General features: G+C 46.5%; 1 protein-coding gene across 1 annotated transcript in view; it reads right to left on the reverse strand.

Annotated features, from left to right (window-relative positions):
* PSTPIP2 (proline-serine-threonine phosphatase interacting protein 2) overlaps positions 1-11,395 on the reverse strand; it is a 94,087-nt gene extending 82,692 nt beyond the window's left edge. The window contains exon 1 of the mRNA XM_054460396.2: positions 11,226-11,395. Coding sequence (XP_054316371.1) covers positions 11,226-11,258 — 33 coding nt within the window. The 5' untranslated portion in view covers positions 11,259-11,395. The remainder of the gene's footprint in view (positions 1-11,225) is intronic.
* Between the last annotated feature and the right edge of the window lie 8,504 nt (positions 11,396-19,899).

A 19,899-nucleotide genomic window follows, 5' to 3' on the forward strand; every position in this document is an offset into this window, starting at 1 on the left:
CGTTACTAATTGACAATGACATGTATAAAACAGCAGAGATGAAATGGTCAGTGGTTGGCAGATAAAAGGGAATGCACCAATAGATGCACATTAATAAAAAATCATACACGAGGCTGGGTGTGGTAGCTCACACCTATAATCCCGACAGTGTGGGAGGCCGAGGTGGGCAGATCACTTGAGGTCAGGAGTTCAAGACCAACCTGGCCAACATGGTGATATCCCATCTCTACTAAAAATACAAAAATTAGCTAGGCATGGTGGTGCATGCCTGTAATCCCAGCTACTCAGGAGGCTGAGGCAGGAGAATCGTTTGAACCTGGGATGCAGAGGTTGCACTGAGCCAAGATCGCACCACTGCACTCCAGCCTGGTCAACGGAGCAAGACTCCATTTCACCAACAACAACAAAAAAATCATACATGAAGTTCATGAGCAAAATGAGGCTGCTTTGCACTGAGAAACAATAGCTGTAAGTCAAGGGAAGCAGATGAGATGGAGATTCGGAGGACCTGGCAGGAGCATCAAGGTCCCTTATCCACAAACTTCCTGCCCATGCTGCCGGGGAAAAGTCATACCAGTCTGTGTCAGCCAGGGAGAGGCCTGCCTGCCAAGACAGTGGCCCTGGGCTGTGGCTGGTCACAGTAAAGGTCAACCACTCTTATGGGCAGGAATTAGACAAGAACGCTGATTAAATAGTTAGGCCATAACATAGGACAGGTAGATGAGGAAACCTGAGCTTGGGACAGACAGCCCACAGGACAAATCAACAGTGCCCAGATCTGGCCATCTGTGGAAGCGCTGACAAAGGCCTGAATCAATACTTTTTATTCCTGAGAGCTTAGGTCTTTTTGAACCCCTAGTCCAGTCCTTGTAGGGCAGGATCTGGATCTCCTGGGACAGAGAAAACAATATCTGTATTTGATATTAAGGGCTCAGAGCAGATTCCAAGAGGTGGGGCCACCAAGGTTGGGAGCAGTGAAGGGACTTAGATGCCCATATTTCTAGGGTTTTCGAATATTTGTGGCCACTTATGAAACTATCACTTCCAACAGCTATTCTTTCAATAGTAAAGTTCAAATAGAAGCAGAGACCAAGCACTATAGGGCAAGTGTAAAGAGGACACACCATGCAGACTGCTTTCTCTGGTAGTTCAGCTTGCATGCCTCACTCAGCAAAACTAAGCTCAGAAGTTAGTTAGGCTCCTGCCCGTTAGAAGGCATGTGCTTCAGAGAGGGATGGGGTCTCAGTCTCCCTACCCTGAACAGCTTATTCAAGTCTTCCTTCCAGCCTTCCAGCCTTGTGCCACACCATCCCCTCCCTGAGAGGTATTCTGAAAACAAAGATTTCCCCATCTTGTTGCATGCCTGGTGCCATTTTAGCACTTTTCAAGGACTGGTACCCTATCGCACCCACCCAGCCAGACTTGTCCCAGAATCTTGCCTTGGCATGCCGGGCGTGGTGGCTCATGCCTGTAATCCCAGCACTTTAGGAGGCCGAGGTGGGTGGATCATGTGAGGTCAGGAGTTCAAGATCAGCCTGGCCAACATGGTGAAACCCCATCTCTACTAAAAAGAAAAAGAAAAAGAATCTCGCCCTGGTAAACCCCTTTTTTTTTTTTTTTTTTTTTTTTTGAGACGGAGTCTTGCTCTGTCACCCAGGCTGGAGTGCAGTGGTGCAGTCTCGGCTCACTGAAACCTCTGCCTCCCAGGTTCAAGCAGTTCTCCTCCTGAGTAGCTGGGACTACAGGCACATGCCACCACATCCGGCTAATTTTTTTGTACTTTTAGTAGAGACGGGGTTTCACCGTGTTAGCCAGGATGGTCTCAATCTCCTGACCTCATGATCCACGCGCCTCGGCCTCCCAAAGTGCTGGGATTACAGGCAGGAGCCACCGCCCAGGCAGGTAAACCACTCTTTTTAGCCTGAAGGAGAGTAGGTCAGTCTGTTTCCCATTAGTGTCCTACATCTTTGTTTGCTTCCTTAAGAAGAATGTAGGACCCTGAGGGCAGGAATCCACCTTGTCCTCATTTTGCAGGTCCACACAGGTCTCTGACTTCTGCAAATGTCAGAATACATAAGCACTCATACTCAAAAGACAGTATTTTTAGTGAGACAGAGTCTCGCTCTGTCATCCAGGTTGCAGTGCAGTGAGGCAATCACGGCTCACTGCAGCTTCAACCGCATGGACTCAAGTGATCCTTCTGCCTCAGCCTCCCGATTATCTGGGACTGCAGGTACTGGCCACCATGCCTTGCTAATTTTAAAATTTTTTTTGTAGAGACAGGGTCTCACTGTGTTGCCCAGGCTGGTCTTGAACCCCTGGACTCAAGCAATTCTCCCACCTCAGCCTCCCAAAGTACTAGGATTATAGGCATGAGCCACAGCGCTCAATCAAAAGACACATACTGAGTAAAACTTGGACCACAGAAAACCCTGATGTGTAATAGAAGAAATCACAAAACATTAGATTAATAAACTTGACTGTATAAAGTGTTTTCAAAATCCATATACATATATCATTTTATAGATGAAGAGGCAAAGCTGAGGAAAGCTGAATAATTTGAACAGGGGCACACACATTCTTCGGCCTGAAAGGAGCCAAACTGGGAATCAAACCCGGGAATGTCCAGTGCAAAAGCTTGAGGGCCTGAGGACTGCCTCTCACTGTGTCATGCCTATGCTGGATGTTAGAACATGTGAATTACACACACACACACACACACGTGTATATATACAAGAATATATATTTTAAAATATGCATATAAATTTACAAGCAAAGCATGAGGAAGAAAACAAAACCATTTGTAAAAGAGGAATTACAAGAAAATAACCAAATGTGCACTCTCCCTGGTGATAAAAACGCAAATGAAAGTTGAATAAGGCACCAAGTTTTGCTTATTAAATGAGCAGAAAAAAAGACAATAGCTATGATTGACAGAGTGAAACTAGCATCCTCACATACTATTGGGAACACTGAGAATATGCCCACTCTTTAGGAAATCATCCTGGTTCTACACATCAAAAGTTTTTCAGTGTCCTCCTGTTAGTTAATGGTTTTTTCAGTCATTCAGTAGGTATTACTGAGAATCTGTCATGTGCCAGGCATTGAACCAGATACCACTGGAGTAAGCAGACAGGAGTGTGGGTCCTCACCCCAAGGGCAGCCATGCCAGCCCTGGAATGACCAATTAGGGGCTTTTAGATCTATCTAAAGGGCTTTTAGGGCTCTCTCATCTCAATTAGATGAGAGAGAAATAAACCTCTTCCTTGTCTAGGCCACTGTTGTTTTGGGGTTTTCTATTACTTGCAGCCAAACTGAATCCTGTTTATACAGAAGGTAAGTGAGTTTCACCAGCTGCTCTGGTTACTTTTTTCTTTTCTTTGTTTTCTTCTATCTTCTTTTTTTTTTTTTTTTTTTTGAGACAGAGTCTCATTCTGTTGCCCAGGCTGGAGTGCAGCGGAGTGACCTCGGCTCACTGCACCCGCCCCCTCCCAAGTTCAAGCTATTCTCCTGCCTCAGCCTCCCGAGTAGCTGGGACTACAGGCACCCACCACAACACCTGGCTAATTTTAGTATTTTTTTTTTTTAGTAAAGATGGGGTTTCACCATGTTGGCCAGCCTGGTCTCCAACTCCTGACCTCAGGTGATTCACCCACCTGGGCCTCCCAAAGTGCTGGGATTACAGGCGTGAGCCACCACGCCCAGCCCTGCTGTCTGGTTTCTTAATGGAGTAGAGTAGAGGCAAGATCACCAAAACACAGTGAGAATGTGGGAGGGATGTGGAGGTTTGAGTGGAAAAGGCATGAAATTATCACTGCAGAAAGGGAAAGAGTGACTTATTAGAGAAACATAGTAAAATGGCTGGGCAATGATGAGTTCTGTCTTGAGTTTCCAGAAATAGATACTTAAAGAATCCAAATTTTAAATACCTTACATGAATGGCATGCACCACATTCTTTATTATAGAAAACACTGGGCTGGGTGCGGCGGCTTATGCCTGTAATCCCAGCACTTTGGGAGGCTGAGGCAGGCAGATCACCTGAGGTCGGGAGTTCAAGACCAGCCTGACCAACATGGAAAAACCCCATCTCTACTAAAAATACAAAATTAGCCAGGCATGTTGGCATATGCCTGTAATTCCAGCTACTTGGGAGGCTGAGGCAGGAGAATCGCTTGAACCCAGGAGGCAGAGGTTACAGTCAGCCGAGGTCGTGCCACTGCACTTTAGCCTGGGCAACAAGAACGAAACTCTGTCTCAAAAAAAAAAGAAAAGAAAAGAAAACTCTGGAAATTACATAAATGCCAAACAATGACAGAATAGTTGTATCACTCACAAAACTTTTCTAAATAAGTGTTAGGAAAAGTAGATAGCAATAAATAAAATAAGTTATAATTTTTTTTTTTTGAGATGTAGTCTGGCTCTGTCGCCCAGGCTGGAGTGCAGTGGCGTGCTCTCAGCTCACTGCAACCTCCGCCTCCTGGGTTCAAACGATTCTCCTGTCTCAGCCTCCCAAGTAGCTGAGTACAAGTGCCCACCACCATGCCCGGCTAATTTTTGTTTTTGTTTGTTTGTTTGTTTTGAGATGGAGTCTCACTCTGTTGCCCAGGCTGGAGTATGGTGGCGCAATCTCGGCTCACTGCAACCTCCGCCTCCCGGGTTCAAGTGATTCTCCTGCCTCAGCCTCCCGAGTAGCTGGGACTACAGGCACCCACCACCACGCCCGTCTAATTTTTGTATTTTTAGTAGAGACAGGGTTTCACCATATCGGCCAGGCTGGTCTCGAACTCCAGACCTTGTGATGCACCTGCCTCAGCCTCTGAAAGTGCTGGGATTACAGGCGTGAGCCACCGCGCCCGGCCAATTTTTGTATTTTTTTAGTAGAGACGAGATTTCACCACGTTGGCCAGGCTGGTCTCAAACTCCTGATCTCAAGTGATCCACCCGCCTTGGCCTCCCAAAGTGCTGGGATTACAGGCATGAGCCACTGTGCCCAGCCAAAGTTACGATATTTTAATTAAAGCAGTAGAATACAAGATAGTACAGATACTGTAGGATTATAATTATGCATGGAGGAAAAAAGTTGGGAAAGAACCAAATCACTAATAATATATATTTTAATAACCTTAATTTTATGTTAATATTAAAAACTATTGGCCAGGTGCAGTAGCTCATGCCTGTAATCCCAGCACTTTGGGAGGCCAAGGCAGGCAGATTGCTTGAGCTCAGGAATTTGAGACCAGCCTAGGCAATATGGTGAAACAGCGTTTCTACAAAAAATACAAAAATTAACCAGGTGTGGTGGCATGTGCCTGTGGTTCCAGCTACTTGGGAGGATTGCTTGAGCCCAGGAATTTGAGGCTGAAGTGAGCCGTGATCACACCACCGCACTCTAGCCTGAGTGACAGAGCAAGACCCTGTCTCAAAAATAAATAATTACATTAAATTAAAACTATTGTTTTAAAATTTCATGTTGAGACTCATCCTCTTGAGTAGCTAATAATCTCTTAGAGGTGAGATGTTGTGTGTCTGTCTCTCTGTGAGCCCACAGCAGCTACCACAAGGCTGGCCACTCAGACTTCACATAGACATTTGCTGAGTTGAATTGCCTGAGATTACCTGGGGAATGGAGAAGAAGTTCCTCTCTTCAACAAGTGCTCCGTTGGTCACAAGGTCTCTCACCAGAAGGTGAGCCCCACGTGTGTGGGCTTTGTGCTGCACCCCTTCTTGAGTATAGGGCTTCTAAAGAAGCCAGAGCCCATCCTTAATGATATTCTCCTCATACAAGACCACCAGCCAGTCACAGCAGAACAGGTTCTTTAAAAGGGTGGAACAGGCCAGGCGCGGTGGCTCACGCCTGTAATTCCAGCACTTTGGGAGGCCCAGGCGGGCGGATCACCTGAGGTCAGGAGTTCCAGACCAGCCTGCCCAACATGGTGAAACCCCCATCTCTACTAAAAATACAAAAAATTAGCCAGGCGTGGTGGTGCATGCCTGTAATCCCAGCTACTCAGGACGCTGAGGCAGAAGAATCGCTTGAACCTGGGAGGCAGAGGTTGCAGTGAGCCAAGATCTCGCAACTGCACTCCAGCCTGGGCAACAAAAGTGAAATTCCATCTCAAAAAAAAAAAAAAAAGGTTTTTGACAATTATTTTAAAGCTAGCTCCCTCCGGCTGCTCTACGAAGAATGTATGGGAGAGCAGGTAATTGTTCATGACTCTATCTTCCCTTTTGCCACTAGGCAACAAAAAAGGAAACAGCCCTCCTGGTGTGTTTCTGGGGACCAGATTGTCAAATTAAATTTGACCTAAGCCGGGCGCAGTGGCTCACGCCTGTAATCCCAGCACTTTGGGAGGCCAAGGCGGGTGGATCACGAGGTCAGGAGATCGAGACCATCCTGGCTAACACGGTGAAACCCCATCTCTACTAAAAATACAAAAAAATTAGCCGGGCGTGGTGGCAGGCCCCTGTAGTCCCAGCTACTCGGGAGGCTGAGGCAGGAGAATGGTGTGAACCCAGGAGGCAGAGCTTGCAGTGACCCGAGATCGCACCACTGGACTCCAGCCTGGGCAACAGGGCGAGACTCTGTCTCAAAAAAAAAAAAAAAAAAATTTTGGCCTAAAGCTGCCTCCATAAATAGCAAGCCACAACCTAACTTAGTGTGTAAACAAACCGTAACCTAACTAAGAGTATATTCTTGTAACAAGTAGCTGGGTCTCTGCCAATCATAACAGGGGAGCTTTTAGCCAATCCCAGGCTGCAGACTGCCCAGTCAAGTCCAAATAAGGCAACCACCCAGCTGTAACCAATCAGGCTATTTCTGTATCACCTCTTTTTTCTGTAAGTATTGCCTGCCCACTTTTGCCTTGTGGAGCTCTCTGAACTTTTACTGGTTCAGGGTGCTGCCTGATTCATGAATAGTTTCTTTGCTCAGATAAACTCTGCTAAATTTAACTAGTCTGAAGTTTTTCTTTTCATAAAATCCGAGAGAGTATTTAAAACTTACAGCAACAATCTAAACATCGTACAAAATACACTATGGGGTCAGCATGGAGAGTCTGTGGTGTTAACCTGTATTCTTTCTTTATTTTTTTTTAAAGCAGCCTCCTATATTTATCTAGAGCACTGTACAGTCAGTTCTCCATATCTGCATCCATGGATTCAACCAACCACAGATGAAAAATATTCCAAAAATTAAAAAATAAAAATATACCAATTAAAAAATACAGTGTAAACAACTATTTACATAGCATTAACATTGTATTAGGTATTATAAGCAATCTGGAGAATACTTAAAGTATACAGGAAGATGTGTGTAGGTTATATGTAAATACTACACCATTTTATAGAAAGAATTTGAGGCCAGGCATAGTGGCTTACACCTCTTTTTCTGAGATGGAGTCTCGCTCTGTCACCCAGGCTGGAGTGCGGTGGCACTATCTCAGCTCACTGCAAGCTCCGCCTCCCAAGTTCACAGCATTCTCCTGCCTCAGCCTCCTGAGTAGCTGGGACTACAGGCGCCCGCCACCATGCCTGGCTAATTTTTTTGTATTTTTAGTAGAGACGGGGTTTCACTGTGTTAGCCAGGATGGTCTCAATCTCCTGACCTCATGATCCACCCGCCTCGGCCTCCCAAAGTGCTGGGATTACAGGTGTGAGCCACCACGCCCGGCTGGTTTACACCTCTTATCCCAGCACTTTGGGAGGCCAAGGTAAGAAGATCGCTTGAGGCCAGGAGTTTGAAACCAGCCTGGCCAACGTAGCAAGACCCAATCTCTATATTGAAAAAGAAAAAAGAAAAGAAAGGACTTGAATGTCCATGAATTTTGGTACCTGCGTGGGAGTCCTAGAACCAATCCCCTACAGATACCAAGAGATGACTGTATAGAGAAAAGCCATTGAGCAAAGCCAGATGCAACATCAGTTCAAACTCTGCTAAGGCTCCAGAATGACAAGATTCCAATCTGGTGAAAGGTTTGGATGACAGAGACAGCCCTGTGTTGACAGCAGGGCAATGAGCCAGTTCAGACAGCCCCAAGACTCGCCCTAGTCAATGCCAGGCAGAGAGAAGCCCTGCCCACTACAGGAACAGGGTTGCTGAAACAGCAACTAGGAAGTTGGTCTACACCAAGAACCTTGGAAATCAGGAAGGCCCATGAAAAATAAGTATCTACAGGAGGTTCAGGGACGATTTGGACCTCACACCCAAGTGAGAAGCCTGGAAATCCCCAGGGGTGAGAGAACACTGCTTTCATCTACCCCTTCCAGAACAGGTCCCACTGTCACCCGTGCACACCTGTATCTGAAGGACACTGGTGTCTGATCGTCCCAAAAACTGGAATTTCTTCTCATTGTGGCCTGGCTGTTTCCCTGGATCTTTGGAAACCACCGTCACTGTCTTATTCTGACAAGATACAATCAAAGTTAACCAAAAGAAATTATACAGCACTGCTTAACCAAAGTGCCACAAAAAAGGTATACACAGGGAAGGGTGGGAGAGAAACAACACACAGGTATGTACCAATAGCAGGCAAATTCATTTGGGGCTGATCCCAGTTTTATTCATTTATTTTAAAATGATTTTTAGAGACAGGGTCTCACTATGTTGCCCAGCCTCCTTAGTAGCTAAGACTACAGGCACACGCCAGCTCCAATCCCAGTTTTAAACACTGATTATTCCCTTTTGAAGCAGATTCATCGAAGGTTTCTTTAAATAAACATTTTCATGAAGCATTTAAATACATTCATTTATGAAGTGTATATTGACTCATACTTTTTCAGGAACATGTACAAACATGTTTGACCACAGTCCTCTCACCTTCCTTGGAATGTCCCTCTCTTGGGCCTGTGATAGCTCTTTCCTGGTTGTATCCCTTCATCTCTTCCTCTGTTTCTCTGTCCCCTTTCTCCTCCTCCATCAATAGAGGCATTCACTAAGAGTGCTTCTTTGTGGACTTCCGATCTCTTCATTCTTTCTCCTTGAATAACCATCACTCACTTCTTTTACTTGTCACCTCTGCTGCTGATAATAATAGCTGGCAACTATAGGTGCTCTCTGTGTGTCAGGCACTGTACTAAACTCTCAAGTTTAATCCTCCCAACAGTCCTAAGGAGTAGACACTGTTATTATCCCCATTTTTATGTATGGAAAAACTGAGGCTTGGGGGTGGAAGCAGGCTGCCCAGGGTCACCTAGCTAGTAAGGGGCAGAACTGGATTCAAGCCCGGGCAGCCCACCTCAGAGGCTTCATGCTGTTCGGTAAGCTCTCAAAACTGGACATCTTCCCAAGGGGCGGGGCCATCTCCACCAGCCCCTCAAACCCAGCATGTCACCCACCAGACATTAGAGAGTACTCACTGACATGTTTTTACTGGCTGTGAAGATATTAAAATACTGCAAACTCTGTGGCCTGGAACCCTGTCTTCACCCTGTCACCCTCTCCGCTAAGACCTCCCCATATCCAGCATCCCTGGCATGGGGCTGAGGGGTGGAGGCTGGTGGGGAGGGGCTTAGCACCCGCCTGGCCTTGGCCTTGCCAGTGCTACAAATATGGCTAAATACTGAGGATTGTGTTGTTTGGTTGGGTTTGTTTGTTTGTTTGTTTTTGAGACAAGGTTTCACTCTGTCGTCCAGGCTGGAGTGCAGTGATGTGATCATAGCTCACTGCAACCTCAAACTCCTGGCCTCAAGCAATCCTCTTGCCTCAGCCTCCCAAGTGTAACTATATCTACAGGCATGCACCACCATGCCCAGCTAATTTTTAAGATTTTTTTGTAGAGACAGAGTCTCGCTATGTTGCCCAGGGTGGTCTCAAACTCCTGGCCTCAAGCAATCCTCCTACCTCGGCCTCCCAAAGTGCTGGGATTACAAGCATGAGCCATTGTGCCTGAACGAAATACTGTCAGTATCATGTCTGCCTCCTTTTCCTTATGTCTCCACGAACCAGTTCCTCTGCTGACTTCCTTATTTCTGGGGCCCACATCTCATTCTCCAGTTTGTATTATACAGAGCCTTTTTCCCACAGTGCCTGCCATGGGATCCCACAGTCCTCCATTCTACCTGAAAAACTCGCAGGCCTCTCGTGAGAGCCAGCTGTGGTGCCCTTGGTTCCTCTGTGAGGCTGCCACCACCCTGCACTCTAAGGTGAGTAGTGCCCCAGAAGGACCTCACAAACTCCAGTGAAGGGACTCACAGGCACAGTCTAAACTGTGTCCCTGAGGTCCCCAGCCAGGTTTCTCTACCCTGCAGCCCACGTGGGGTAGAGGGACCATCTAGGCAGCTGTGAAGCTACCTGGGTGGGGGGTGGGGGGAGGCAAGCAGGAGCCCCAGTAAGAAGTCAGGGCCCCTTGGCAGCTGCGGTCAACTTTGAGGTGTGCGGCCTCCTGCTCCTGTCTTAAAGGGATGAGGACAGCTCCTCTGAATGAGGGGGCATGGACCTTGAGGGGCACCTGGGGAGTGAGAGGACAGAGGGAAGAGGACTGGACAGAGGAGGGGGACAGGCAGAACTGCTCCCTCCAGGCTAGGCTGGCCCTACCGGGCTGGGGTACCCCCTCCAGCTTATAGGGTCTCCCACACCATCAGCCCCGCTGTGGGGCCTGGACGGAAGGGCTCGGGCAATGGCCTGGGGAGGGGGCTCGGGAAACAAGGCTGTCGAACAGGGAAAGCTCCAGCAAAGGGAAGCCCTCTATGCTGTACGTTTCCTGGAAAGGATGATCCCGGGGGGCAGCTGCTGCTGTCAACCAGGTAAAGCTCACAAGCTCCCACACCAGATTCCCCCAGATCCTCTCACGGCTCAGCTCCAGGGACCGGCAGAGACTCTCCCCGGACCGGTCTCCCCTCCCTAAAGGTCTCTGCTTCGCCTGTGAGAGGAGGGGTTGATGTCCTGACTCTAAGGTGTCTCGGCTCTCTGCATCCTCAGGAGCACGCGCTGCTGGGGGCGCGGGCGGCAGAGGGTGGGCCCTGGAGTCCGAGCCCCCGGGACTCGCGGGCTCGCGTGGGGTAGCGGGTCGGGACAGAGAGGGAACAGCAGCCCGGCGTCCGCTCCAGGTCTGCCCCTCGAGCAGTGGGGCTGGGGACCCTATCCTGTCACGCGCGAGCTCCGCCGAGCCCCCGGGCGCGCGGTCACCGAGTGGCGCCGGAGCCGGGGCGCCCTCCACGCCCGCCGCGCTGGCCTCCCGCCCCGGCCGGGTCCCGAGCCCCGCGATCCGCTGTCGGCCCCACGACTTACCCAAAAGTTTCCCTTGAACAGTGAGCGCGTCATCGCAGCGCGAGTGGGGGCGCGGAGGAGAGCCGGGCCGCAGGTGGCACAGAGCGGGGAGGCCTGACTGCCACTGCCCGCGGCCCCGCAGCCTCAACTTCTGCGTTCCACACTCGTGCAGGGAAGCCGCCCCCGGGTCCTAAACCACTCCCGATTGCGACGGCCGTCGTCGGCGCTCCGCGCTCCCCGCGCGGGACCTGGGCGGGACCCGCGGCGCTCACCGGGTCAGGGGCTGCAGCCCGCACCCGGACCCAGGCCCATTTAAAGCCTCACAGCGTCAGGCCACGATCAATATATTAGCCCGAAACTAGCTGCCTCCTTCTGGAAGCCTTTGGGGATTGGAAATAACTGGTCCTGGCTTGGGTTCCTGCCCACAAGGCCCCCTGGACCGAATGAAATCCAGGCTTTGCGGGGTGATAGAAGGGATCTGATCAGATGGTCGCAAGGACCGGGTTTAAGCTACAGAGGGCCTGGAGGCCGACAACGCCCGCAGACGCCTTGGCGTCAAGGCGGACCCCACCGGCACCTGCTGCATATCAGGCCCTGGGGCACGTTTCATTTTTTATTTTACTTTTTGTTGTTGCGGGTGTTTTTAATGAATGGGGTCACGTTTTAGTCTAAAATGTCATGGAGAGGTCATCTCTGCTGTTTCCCCTTGACTAGTCACTTGGTGGTGTCCTAACAGGGCTTCCAGGAGCTCAGCCGCTCTCTGACTCCCTTTCCATTCTCAGAAGGCAAGACCCTTCCCTGCCCATTCCACCCCAGCAAGAGGGGCCCAAGATTCCTTCTTCTCCCTCCACTCTTCCACCCTCACAAATAAAACCCCAGGGCAAGTCAGACCCCTCTCTGCATTGTATTAGATTGGTACAAAAGTAATTGCGGTTTTTGCCATTACTTTTAATAGTAATGCAGGGCTTATGACAAAGTACTGCCTGGTGCGACAGGCCCCAAGCCCAACCTGAGGCCCAGAGGGGTTGAATGGCTTGCCCAAGATCACAGTTTATTTAAGGGATGAAGAGCTCAAGGTTAGAGCTCTGCCCTTCTAAACAGAGGCAAAGACAGACATCCTTCCTGGGGCAGATCCATCCTGGGCAGAGGAATAGGTGCTCAAAGGGGGGAGAATAAAAGTCAAGGTTGCCAAGACTGGCACCAGCCCAGCCTGGAGAAGCAAGCATTCACCCCAGAGCAGGTTCTAGCTACACACAGACACAGTGAAAGGGCAATTGCTAGAGTTATGTGAAGCACCTGGAACAAGTTCTGCTCCATAATACTGCCACCAGCCCCACTCAGATGAACTCCCAACCAATGAAGACATCCACAACTGCAAAGACGGAGAAGTGGCCTCCAGCCACCAAACATCTCCAAGGGATACATCCATTTACCTACTTGCTCATATCCTTTGAAAGCAGTGAGGTTAGAAGGAAGGCACAGAAGCCTGGCAGAACCATCAAGGGGCAGCAGAGGACGTGGTAGGCACTAGGAAACTAGGCTTAACTGCAGGGGGTAAGAAATGGCACTAACTGGGGACATAGAAGTGGGAGAGCTGAAGACACCACTAAGGTTTTTCCTGGAAGTTTTAAATATTCTGGAAAAGTAGTTTAGATACAATTCTAATTGTCACATTTTAATTTTTAATACATGTATAATTTTATTAGAACGTTTCACAAGCTCTCACAGTACGTTGTACTTGATTTTCGCGACTCAGACCCTAAGCTCCCTGAATTTTAACCCTCTTCCGCCATCTGGTGACAAAGTTTTTAATTGCAAATGGTCATCCACGCTGCTGGAAAACATTCTTCGTTCCTCAAACAGTTAAGTTCATCTCTGGGGCAGGTATTGTGAGTAAAAAAACAAGCAAAGTGTGTGCTATATCCAAGGGATATATTTAGGATATTTTACTAACTTCTATGGTTTGAATGTTGCCCCCTCCAAGAATTCTTGTTGAAACTTAATCTGAAATGAGACAGTATTGAGAGAGGTAGGGTCTTTAAGAGGTGATTGGGTCACGAGGGCCACTAGTCCCATTCATGGATTAATGGGTTAGTAGATTAATGAGTTATCAGGAGATGAAACTGATGGCTTTATACTTTATAAGAAGAGGAAGAGATGGCTGGGCACAGTGGCTCATGCCTGTAATCCCAGGACTTTGGGAGGCCAAGGCAGGTGGATCACCTGAGGTCAGGAGTTCAAGACCAGGCAGACCAACATGATGTAACCCCATCTCTATTAAAAATACAAAATTAGCCAGGTGTGGTGGCATACGCCTGTAGTCCCAGCTACTTGGGAGGCTGAGACAGGAGAATTGCTTGAACCCAGGAGGCATAGGCTGCAGTGAGCCGAGACCGCGCTACTGCACTCCAGCCTGGGTGAGACAGAGTGAGACACCATCTCAGAAAAAAAAAAAAAAAAAAGAAGAAGAAAAGAAGAGGAAGAGAGGCCTGAGATAGCACGATCAACCTCCTTGCCATGTTACGCCCCATGCCACAGAGTCCCTACCAGCAAGAAGGCTGGCAGAAATGCCCCTCAACCTTGGACTTTTCAGCCTTCATAACTGTGAGAAATAAATTATTTTCCTTTATAAACTACCCAATGTCAGATACTCTGTTATAAGCAACAGAAAACATACTAAGACACTAACAAAATTAAACAATATTATTATAGCAATTATGAAATAATGAAATTAATATATTTAAGACAAATAATACATTTAAGACAATCACTGTGAATATTTTGGCATAATCTCTTTCAACAATATATATTTGCAAGAATAAGTTCTTATTGCACATAAAATTTTGAGTCTTGCTTTTTTAACTTAGCATTTCATAAGTATTTTCTAAAATCACTAAATGTATTTTTTCTAACAAAAAGTTAGATAGAATACAGGGCTGGCCACTTTATAAGCAGACAATCTTGCACATAAAAATTGAAAATCTCTGTGAAGGGCTGGGCAGGGTGGCTCACACCTGTAATCCCAGCACTTTGGGAGGCTGAGGCAGGCAGATCACTTGAGGTCAGGAGTTCGAGACCAGCCTGGCCAACGTGGTGAAACCCTGTCTCTACTAAAAATACAAAAATTAGCCGGGCGGAGGTGGCTCAGTGCCTGTAATCCCACCTACTCGGGAGGCTGAGCCAGGAGAATCGCTTGAGCCTGGGAGGTGGAGGTTACAGTGAGCCGAGTTTGCATCACTGCACTCTAGCCTGGGCGACAGAGTGAGACTCCATCTCAAAATAAAATAAAATAAAAATATCTGTGAAGAGAAATTTGGCCATGTGATCAAAATGTAAAATGCCCCTATCTTTTGACCCAATAAGTCCATGTCAAAAAACTTACCCTTCAAATATATTCTCACATATGCAAAGTAAAATATGATACAGTCGTTCATAGCAGTGTGGTTATTTTGGCAAAAGACTTGAAATAATTAATGTCCATCCACGGAGTACTAGTTCAATATATTGTCATATATCGATCCAATGAAATCATATTCAAGCATAAAAAATGAGGAAACTCTTTGCGTATTGATATGGAACAATCATCAGATATATTAATAAGTGAAAAACAAAAGGCAAAACAAGCTGTCACTAGAGTGAGAAGAAAAAAGAACACACACACACTTTTTTTTTTTTGAGACGGAGACTTGCTCTGTCGCCCAGGCTGGAGTGCAGTGGTGCCATCTGGGCCCACTGCAAGCTCCGCCTCCCAGGTTCATGCCATTCTCCTGCCTCAGCCTCCCAAGTAGCTGGGACTACAGGCGCCCGGCCACCACGCCCGGCTAATTTTTTATTTTTAGTAGAGACGGGGTTTCACCGTGTTAGCCAAGATGGTCTCTATCTCCTGACCTCATGATCCGCCCGCCTGGGCCTCCCAAAGTGCTGGGATTACAGGCATGAGCCACCGGCCCGGTCCACATACACACTTTCAATGGTCCCCTCTCAAGTGGGGATCTGGGGCCTGAGAGATAGGAGAGAGCAGAAGAGAGCCCTACTTTTCATCCCATGCCCTTCTGGACCTTAGAATTTATACTCTGTGAGTTTATTATAAACCCAAAGAAAACTCATCAATATCATTTTTAATTTTTGCATAACTTCCCATCAAGTGGATATACCAATATGTACTTAGCATTTCCCTAATGCTTTTGGAAATATTACTGTGATAAATATCTTTTATATAAATCATTGTTAAAATTACTCATAGTGGAGGCCGGGTGCAGTGGCTCATGCTTGTAATCTCAGCACTTTGGGAGGCTGAGGTGGGTGGATCATTTGAGATCAGGAGTTCGAGACCAGCCTGGCCAACATGGTGAAACCCTGTCTCTACTAAAAATACAAAAATTAGCCAGGTATGGTGGTGGGCACCTGTAATCCTAGCTACTTGGGCGGCTGAGGCAGGAGAATCACTTGAACCTGGGAGGCGGAGGTTGCAGCGAGCTGAGATCACGCCACTGCACTCCAGCCTGGGCGATGGAGTGAGATTACATCTCAAAAAAAAAAAAATTACTCATAGTGGAATTACAGGTTAAAGAATATGAATATTTTTAAGGGTCTTGAAATATATTACCAAATAGTTTTCCACAAAAGTTGTATCAGTCTATACTCTCAGTAGTGTACAGCGGTGTCCCTGCCTTTTCAGAAACATTGGATAACATCATTCATAATCCTTGTTATATGATCATGGAAACGCTCTCATTATGCTTTAAATTTGCATGGTTTTAATCACTACTTGATCAGGTTTTTCATACGCATGTTTTTTCAGCCTATGCCATCTTTTGGGAATTGTCCTTGTCCTTTGCCCATTTATCTCTAGAAGTTTTGTTAGTTTTCTTTTTTTTTTCCTTTTTTAAAGCCAGTCAAATTTAGCAGTGGGGGACTGTACATCAACTTTAGTGACACTAATGTTAGTAAGTTCTGATAATCCACTACCACTGGACCAGCCAAAAGTCTTGTTGCCTTTTTTTTCTTTAAACCAATTTGCCATTTTTGTTGCAAACATGTCTTGCTCTGTATTTCACAGCCTAGCACGCTACCTAGCACATCATAGGTGCTCAATAAACATTGATTTAACTGAATTAAATTAATTTGTATTTAATTAGATTTTTGGGGGCCCTGTTCTCATGTTTACACAACCCTATGTATTGACGTCCTCTGTCATTTTTTCCATTGCTTGTTTTGCTGAAAATCCCTTTCCCCATCCAGGATCAGTGCAACACAGATGTGACTTGGAAGAACCTTGGAGCAGTCAGACCTATCTTGTAGTTACAAGGACTTGCTGACTTCAAAAAGTAAGAAATCATCCCACCCAACCTGTACTCATTACCTATTGCTGCAAAATACATTACTTCAAAAATTGCAGCTTAAAACAAGAAATATTTATTATCGCCCACAGTTTCTCAGGGCTAGGGATTTTAGAATTGTGTGAGTCTGGCTCAGGGCAACTCATGAAGTGGTAGGCAGGCTGTCGGTGGCACTGCAGTAGGCCTGAGCCCCACCAGAAACTGGAGAATCTGCTTCGAGCTAACTCCTGTGGTTGTCTCCAGCTGCTTGCTGGCTGTTTGCCTGAGGTAAACGTCATAGTGGCATGGGCTTTGTCATAAAGCTGTTCACAACATGGCAACCTGCCTTCCCCAGAGCAAGGGATCTGAGAGAGAAAGAAACTCAGACACAGGCCATATTATTTTTATAACCTAATCTCGGAGCCCTATTTAGGGCCATGTCACCAACAAGTGGCAGGAGTTCCTACCTAACCCAGACCCCAACCCTGGGTCTGAATGGAGATTCCCATGCAACTCAGATCTGTGAGGCACTGCTTTGTCTCCTCTCTGCCCATCAATGGTCACCCACGCTCAACATTAACACTGCTAGCTGGAGTCTAGGTTTTGCTTTGGGGAGGAACCCATACTCTTGTCAGAATGCCCTGGTACAGTGAACTAGCCATGCCACTTAGAAATTCCATAGCAGGCCGGGCACAGTGGCCTACGCCTGTAATCCCAGCACTTTGGGAGGCCGAGGCGGGCAGATCACCTGAGGTCGGGAGTTTGAGACCAGCCTGACAAACATGAGGAAACTCAGTCTCTACCAAAAACACAATTAGCCGGGTGTGGTGGCGCATGCCTGTCATCCCAGCTACTCGGGAGGCTGAGGGAGGAGAATTGCTTGAACCTGGGAGCTGGAGGTTGCAGTGAGCCGAGATCATGCCACTGCACTCCAGCCTGGGCAACAAAAGCGAAACTCCATCTGAAAAAATAAATAAACAAACAAACAACACAGGAAGCACTGACAAATAAGGAATGATGTTTGACCTTGAGTTACATTTTTCTTTTTTTTTTTTTTTCTAAGACGGAGTCTCACTTTGTCACCTAGGCTGAAGTGCAGTGGCATGATCTTGGCTCACTGTAATCTCTGCCTCCCAGATTCAAGCAATTCTCCCGCCTCAGCCTCCCAAGTAGCTAGGACTACAGGTGCATGCCACCATGCCTGGCTAATTTTTGTATTTTTAGTAGAGACAGGGTTTCGCCATGTTGGCCAGGTGGTCTCCTTGAGTTACATTTTTATAGATATGTTATACATATTCCAAAATTATTTTAGATTCCTAAAATTCTGATATGTCTTGGTATGTTATCATGTAATTATGGTAATTATATCAAATTATTGTAGGCAAAGAAATAACCAAATTTGTCAACTGTGTCTTTAACCATGACCATTTCAAGTCATTTCCAAAGTGCTTAGATCCAACACATTTTCTAAAAGCTCTTTGCAAGCAAGTAAAATCCTCAAGTGTGTCTTCAAAGAGATTCATGAAAAGGATGGAATGGACCCTGACAAGCACTCTTGAATAAAGGCTTCCAGTAACTTTAGGATCATATTTGGACTGGATAAGAAGTCTCAGAACTCTAATGAAGAGACTGCCTGGTTTATGAAACTGGTAATACAAACAGGATAAAAATTAATTGAATATCAAGAAAATAATTTGCCATATTTTCATGCCGAGTAAGCCAGAACTGAAATTGTTTATATATGCAATTTGAATGAACACTTGTGGTCCAAGTCATATTACCTGTGAAAGCCGATTTAATAAATAGTGCTATGCACCTGAATTAGAGAAACAAAATTGGTAGTGAGGAGGATACAGGCCAGGTATGTCTCATGCCTGTAATTCTAGTGCTTTGGGAGGTCAAGGTGGGAGGATCACTGAAGGCCAGGCAGGGCAACAGAGACCCCAGTTGTACAAAATATTTTTAAATTTTTTAAAAAAGGATATAAATCCAGTGTTAAGCATGGACTCATGGCGAGCCTAGATGGCCACTGGTCTTCCCTGAGTCCTTAAAGCTTCCATTATTAAAAGCTCTACAATCTATGGATCATCATGGAAGGGCTAAAATAATCCAAATAATGAGTGTTTGTGTAGCGACTGTCCTAAATTGCTAAAATGGTTTATGACCAATATTTGGTTTGTCACATCCATCCCATAAAGTAAGTCAAAAGTCCGGCAGCCTTATAACTCTTGCCAAAGGCCAATTCCTCCATAAATTCTTTCCTAGTTCTACCATTAAACATAGATCTTTTAATCCAAATGGCACTTTGTAGTGGTTAGTTACTCCATCTTACTTGTATTTCTATGTAGTAATTATGCAGTATTTACAAGCCATGATGAATTGGTCTTTTGTTCTCCCTCCTCCTCCTTACTCCTAGGTTAGGTAAGTTACTGATGGAGTCCTTTTGTGTCTTACTCAACTTTGAATCCTTTTTAAGTGTTCATCTCATAGGTAATGCTCAATTAATAACTGAACTAAGTACTACTTCAGATATGCTTATCTTAATATTTTTGCAATCATAGATTATAGAGCTGAAATGCTAAGAGACTTTCAGGAGAGCAAAAAAAGCAAGATCTTATAGTTAACAAATAGTTTTTAAAATACAAGTCTGAAAGCCATAAAACTTCACATTTCAAAGGTCAAGTGCCTTCTCAAATGTTCACCACCCCCAGTGATAAGATAAATGCACACAAACACAATTTTATGACAGCCATTTGGTTGCCATACAGAAGGGCCACTTGGGCAGTATATTTAGGCCTGCCTGGTAAAAACTGCCAGGTGCCTATGAGGTCTCCTATGTCATTAGTCTCTAAGTACTTAGTAAAAAGCAGTATTTGAATCTCATGGTTCATTGCTGTAACAGAAAGGGCTGGACTCTATAGCTCAGCAAAGACACCAGGGAAAGGACTATACAGTTTTAGGGGAGATCTTGAAGTCTTCTAGCACAACTTTTTTTAAGAGTCAGGATCTCACTCTGTCACCTAGGCTGGAGTGCAGTGGCGTGATCATAGCTGACTGCAGCCTGTTTCAAACTCCTGGGCTCAAGTGATCCTCCCAAAGTGCTGAGATTACAGGCGTAAGCCACTGTGCCTGGGGTATCATATTCTTTAAAAATATCACAGCGGGGCCAGGCGCAGTGGCTCACGCCTGTAATCCCAGCACTTTGGGAGGTCAAGGCGGGTGGATCGTCTAAGGTCAGGAGTTCGAAACGAGCCTGGCCAACATGGTGAAACCCCGTCTCTACTAAAAACACAAAAATTAGCCAGGCATGGTGGTGCACACCTATAATCGGAGCTACTCAGGAGGCTGAGGTAGGAGAATCGCTTGAACCCAGGAGG

Source organism: Pongo pygmaeus, chromosome 17 (genome assembly GCF_028885625.2).
Source record: "Pongo pygmaeus isolate AG05252 chromosome 17, NHGRI_mPonPyg2-v2.0_pri, whole genome shotgun sequence".
NCBI classification, from domain to species: Eukaryota; Metazoa; Chordata; class Mammalia; order Primates; family Hominidae; genus Pongo; species Pongo pygmaeus.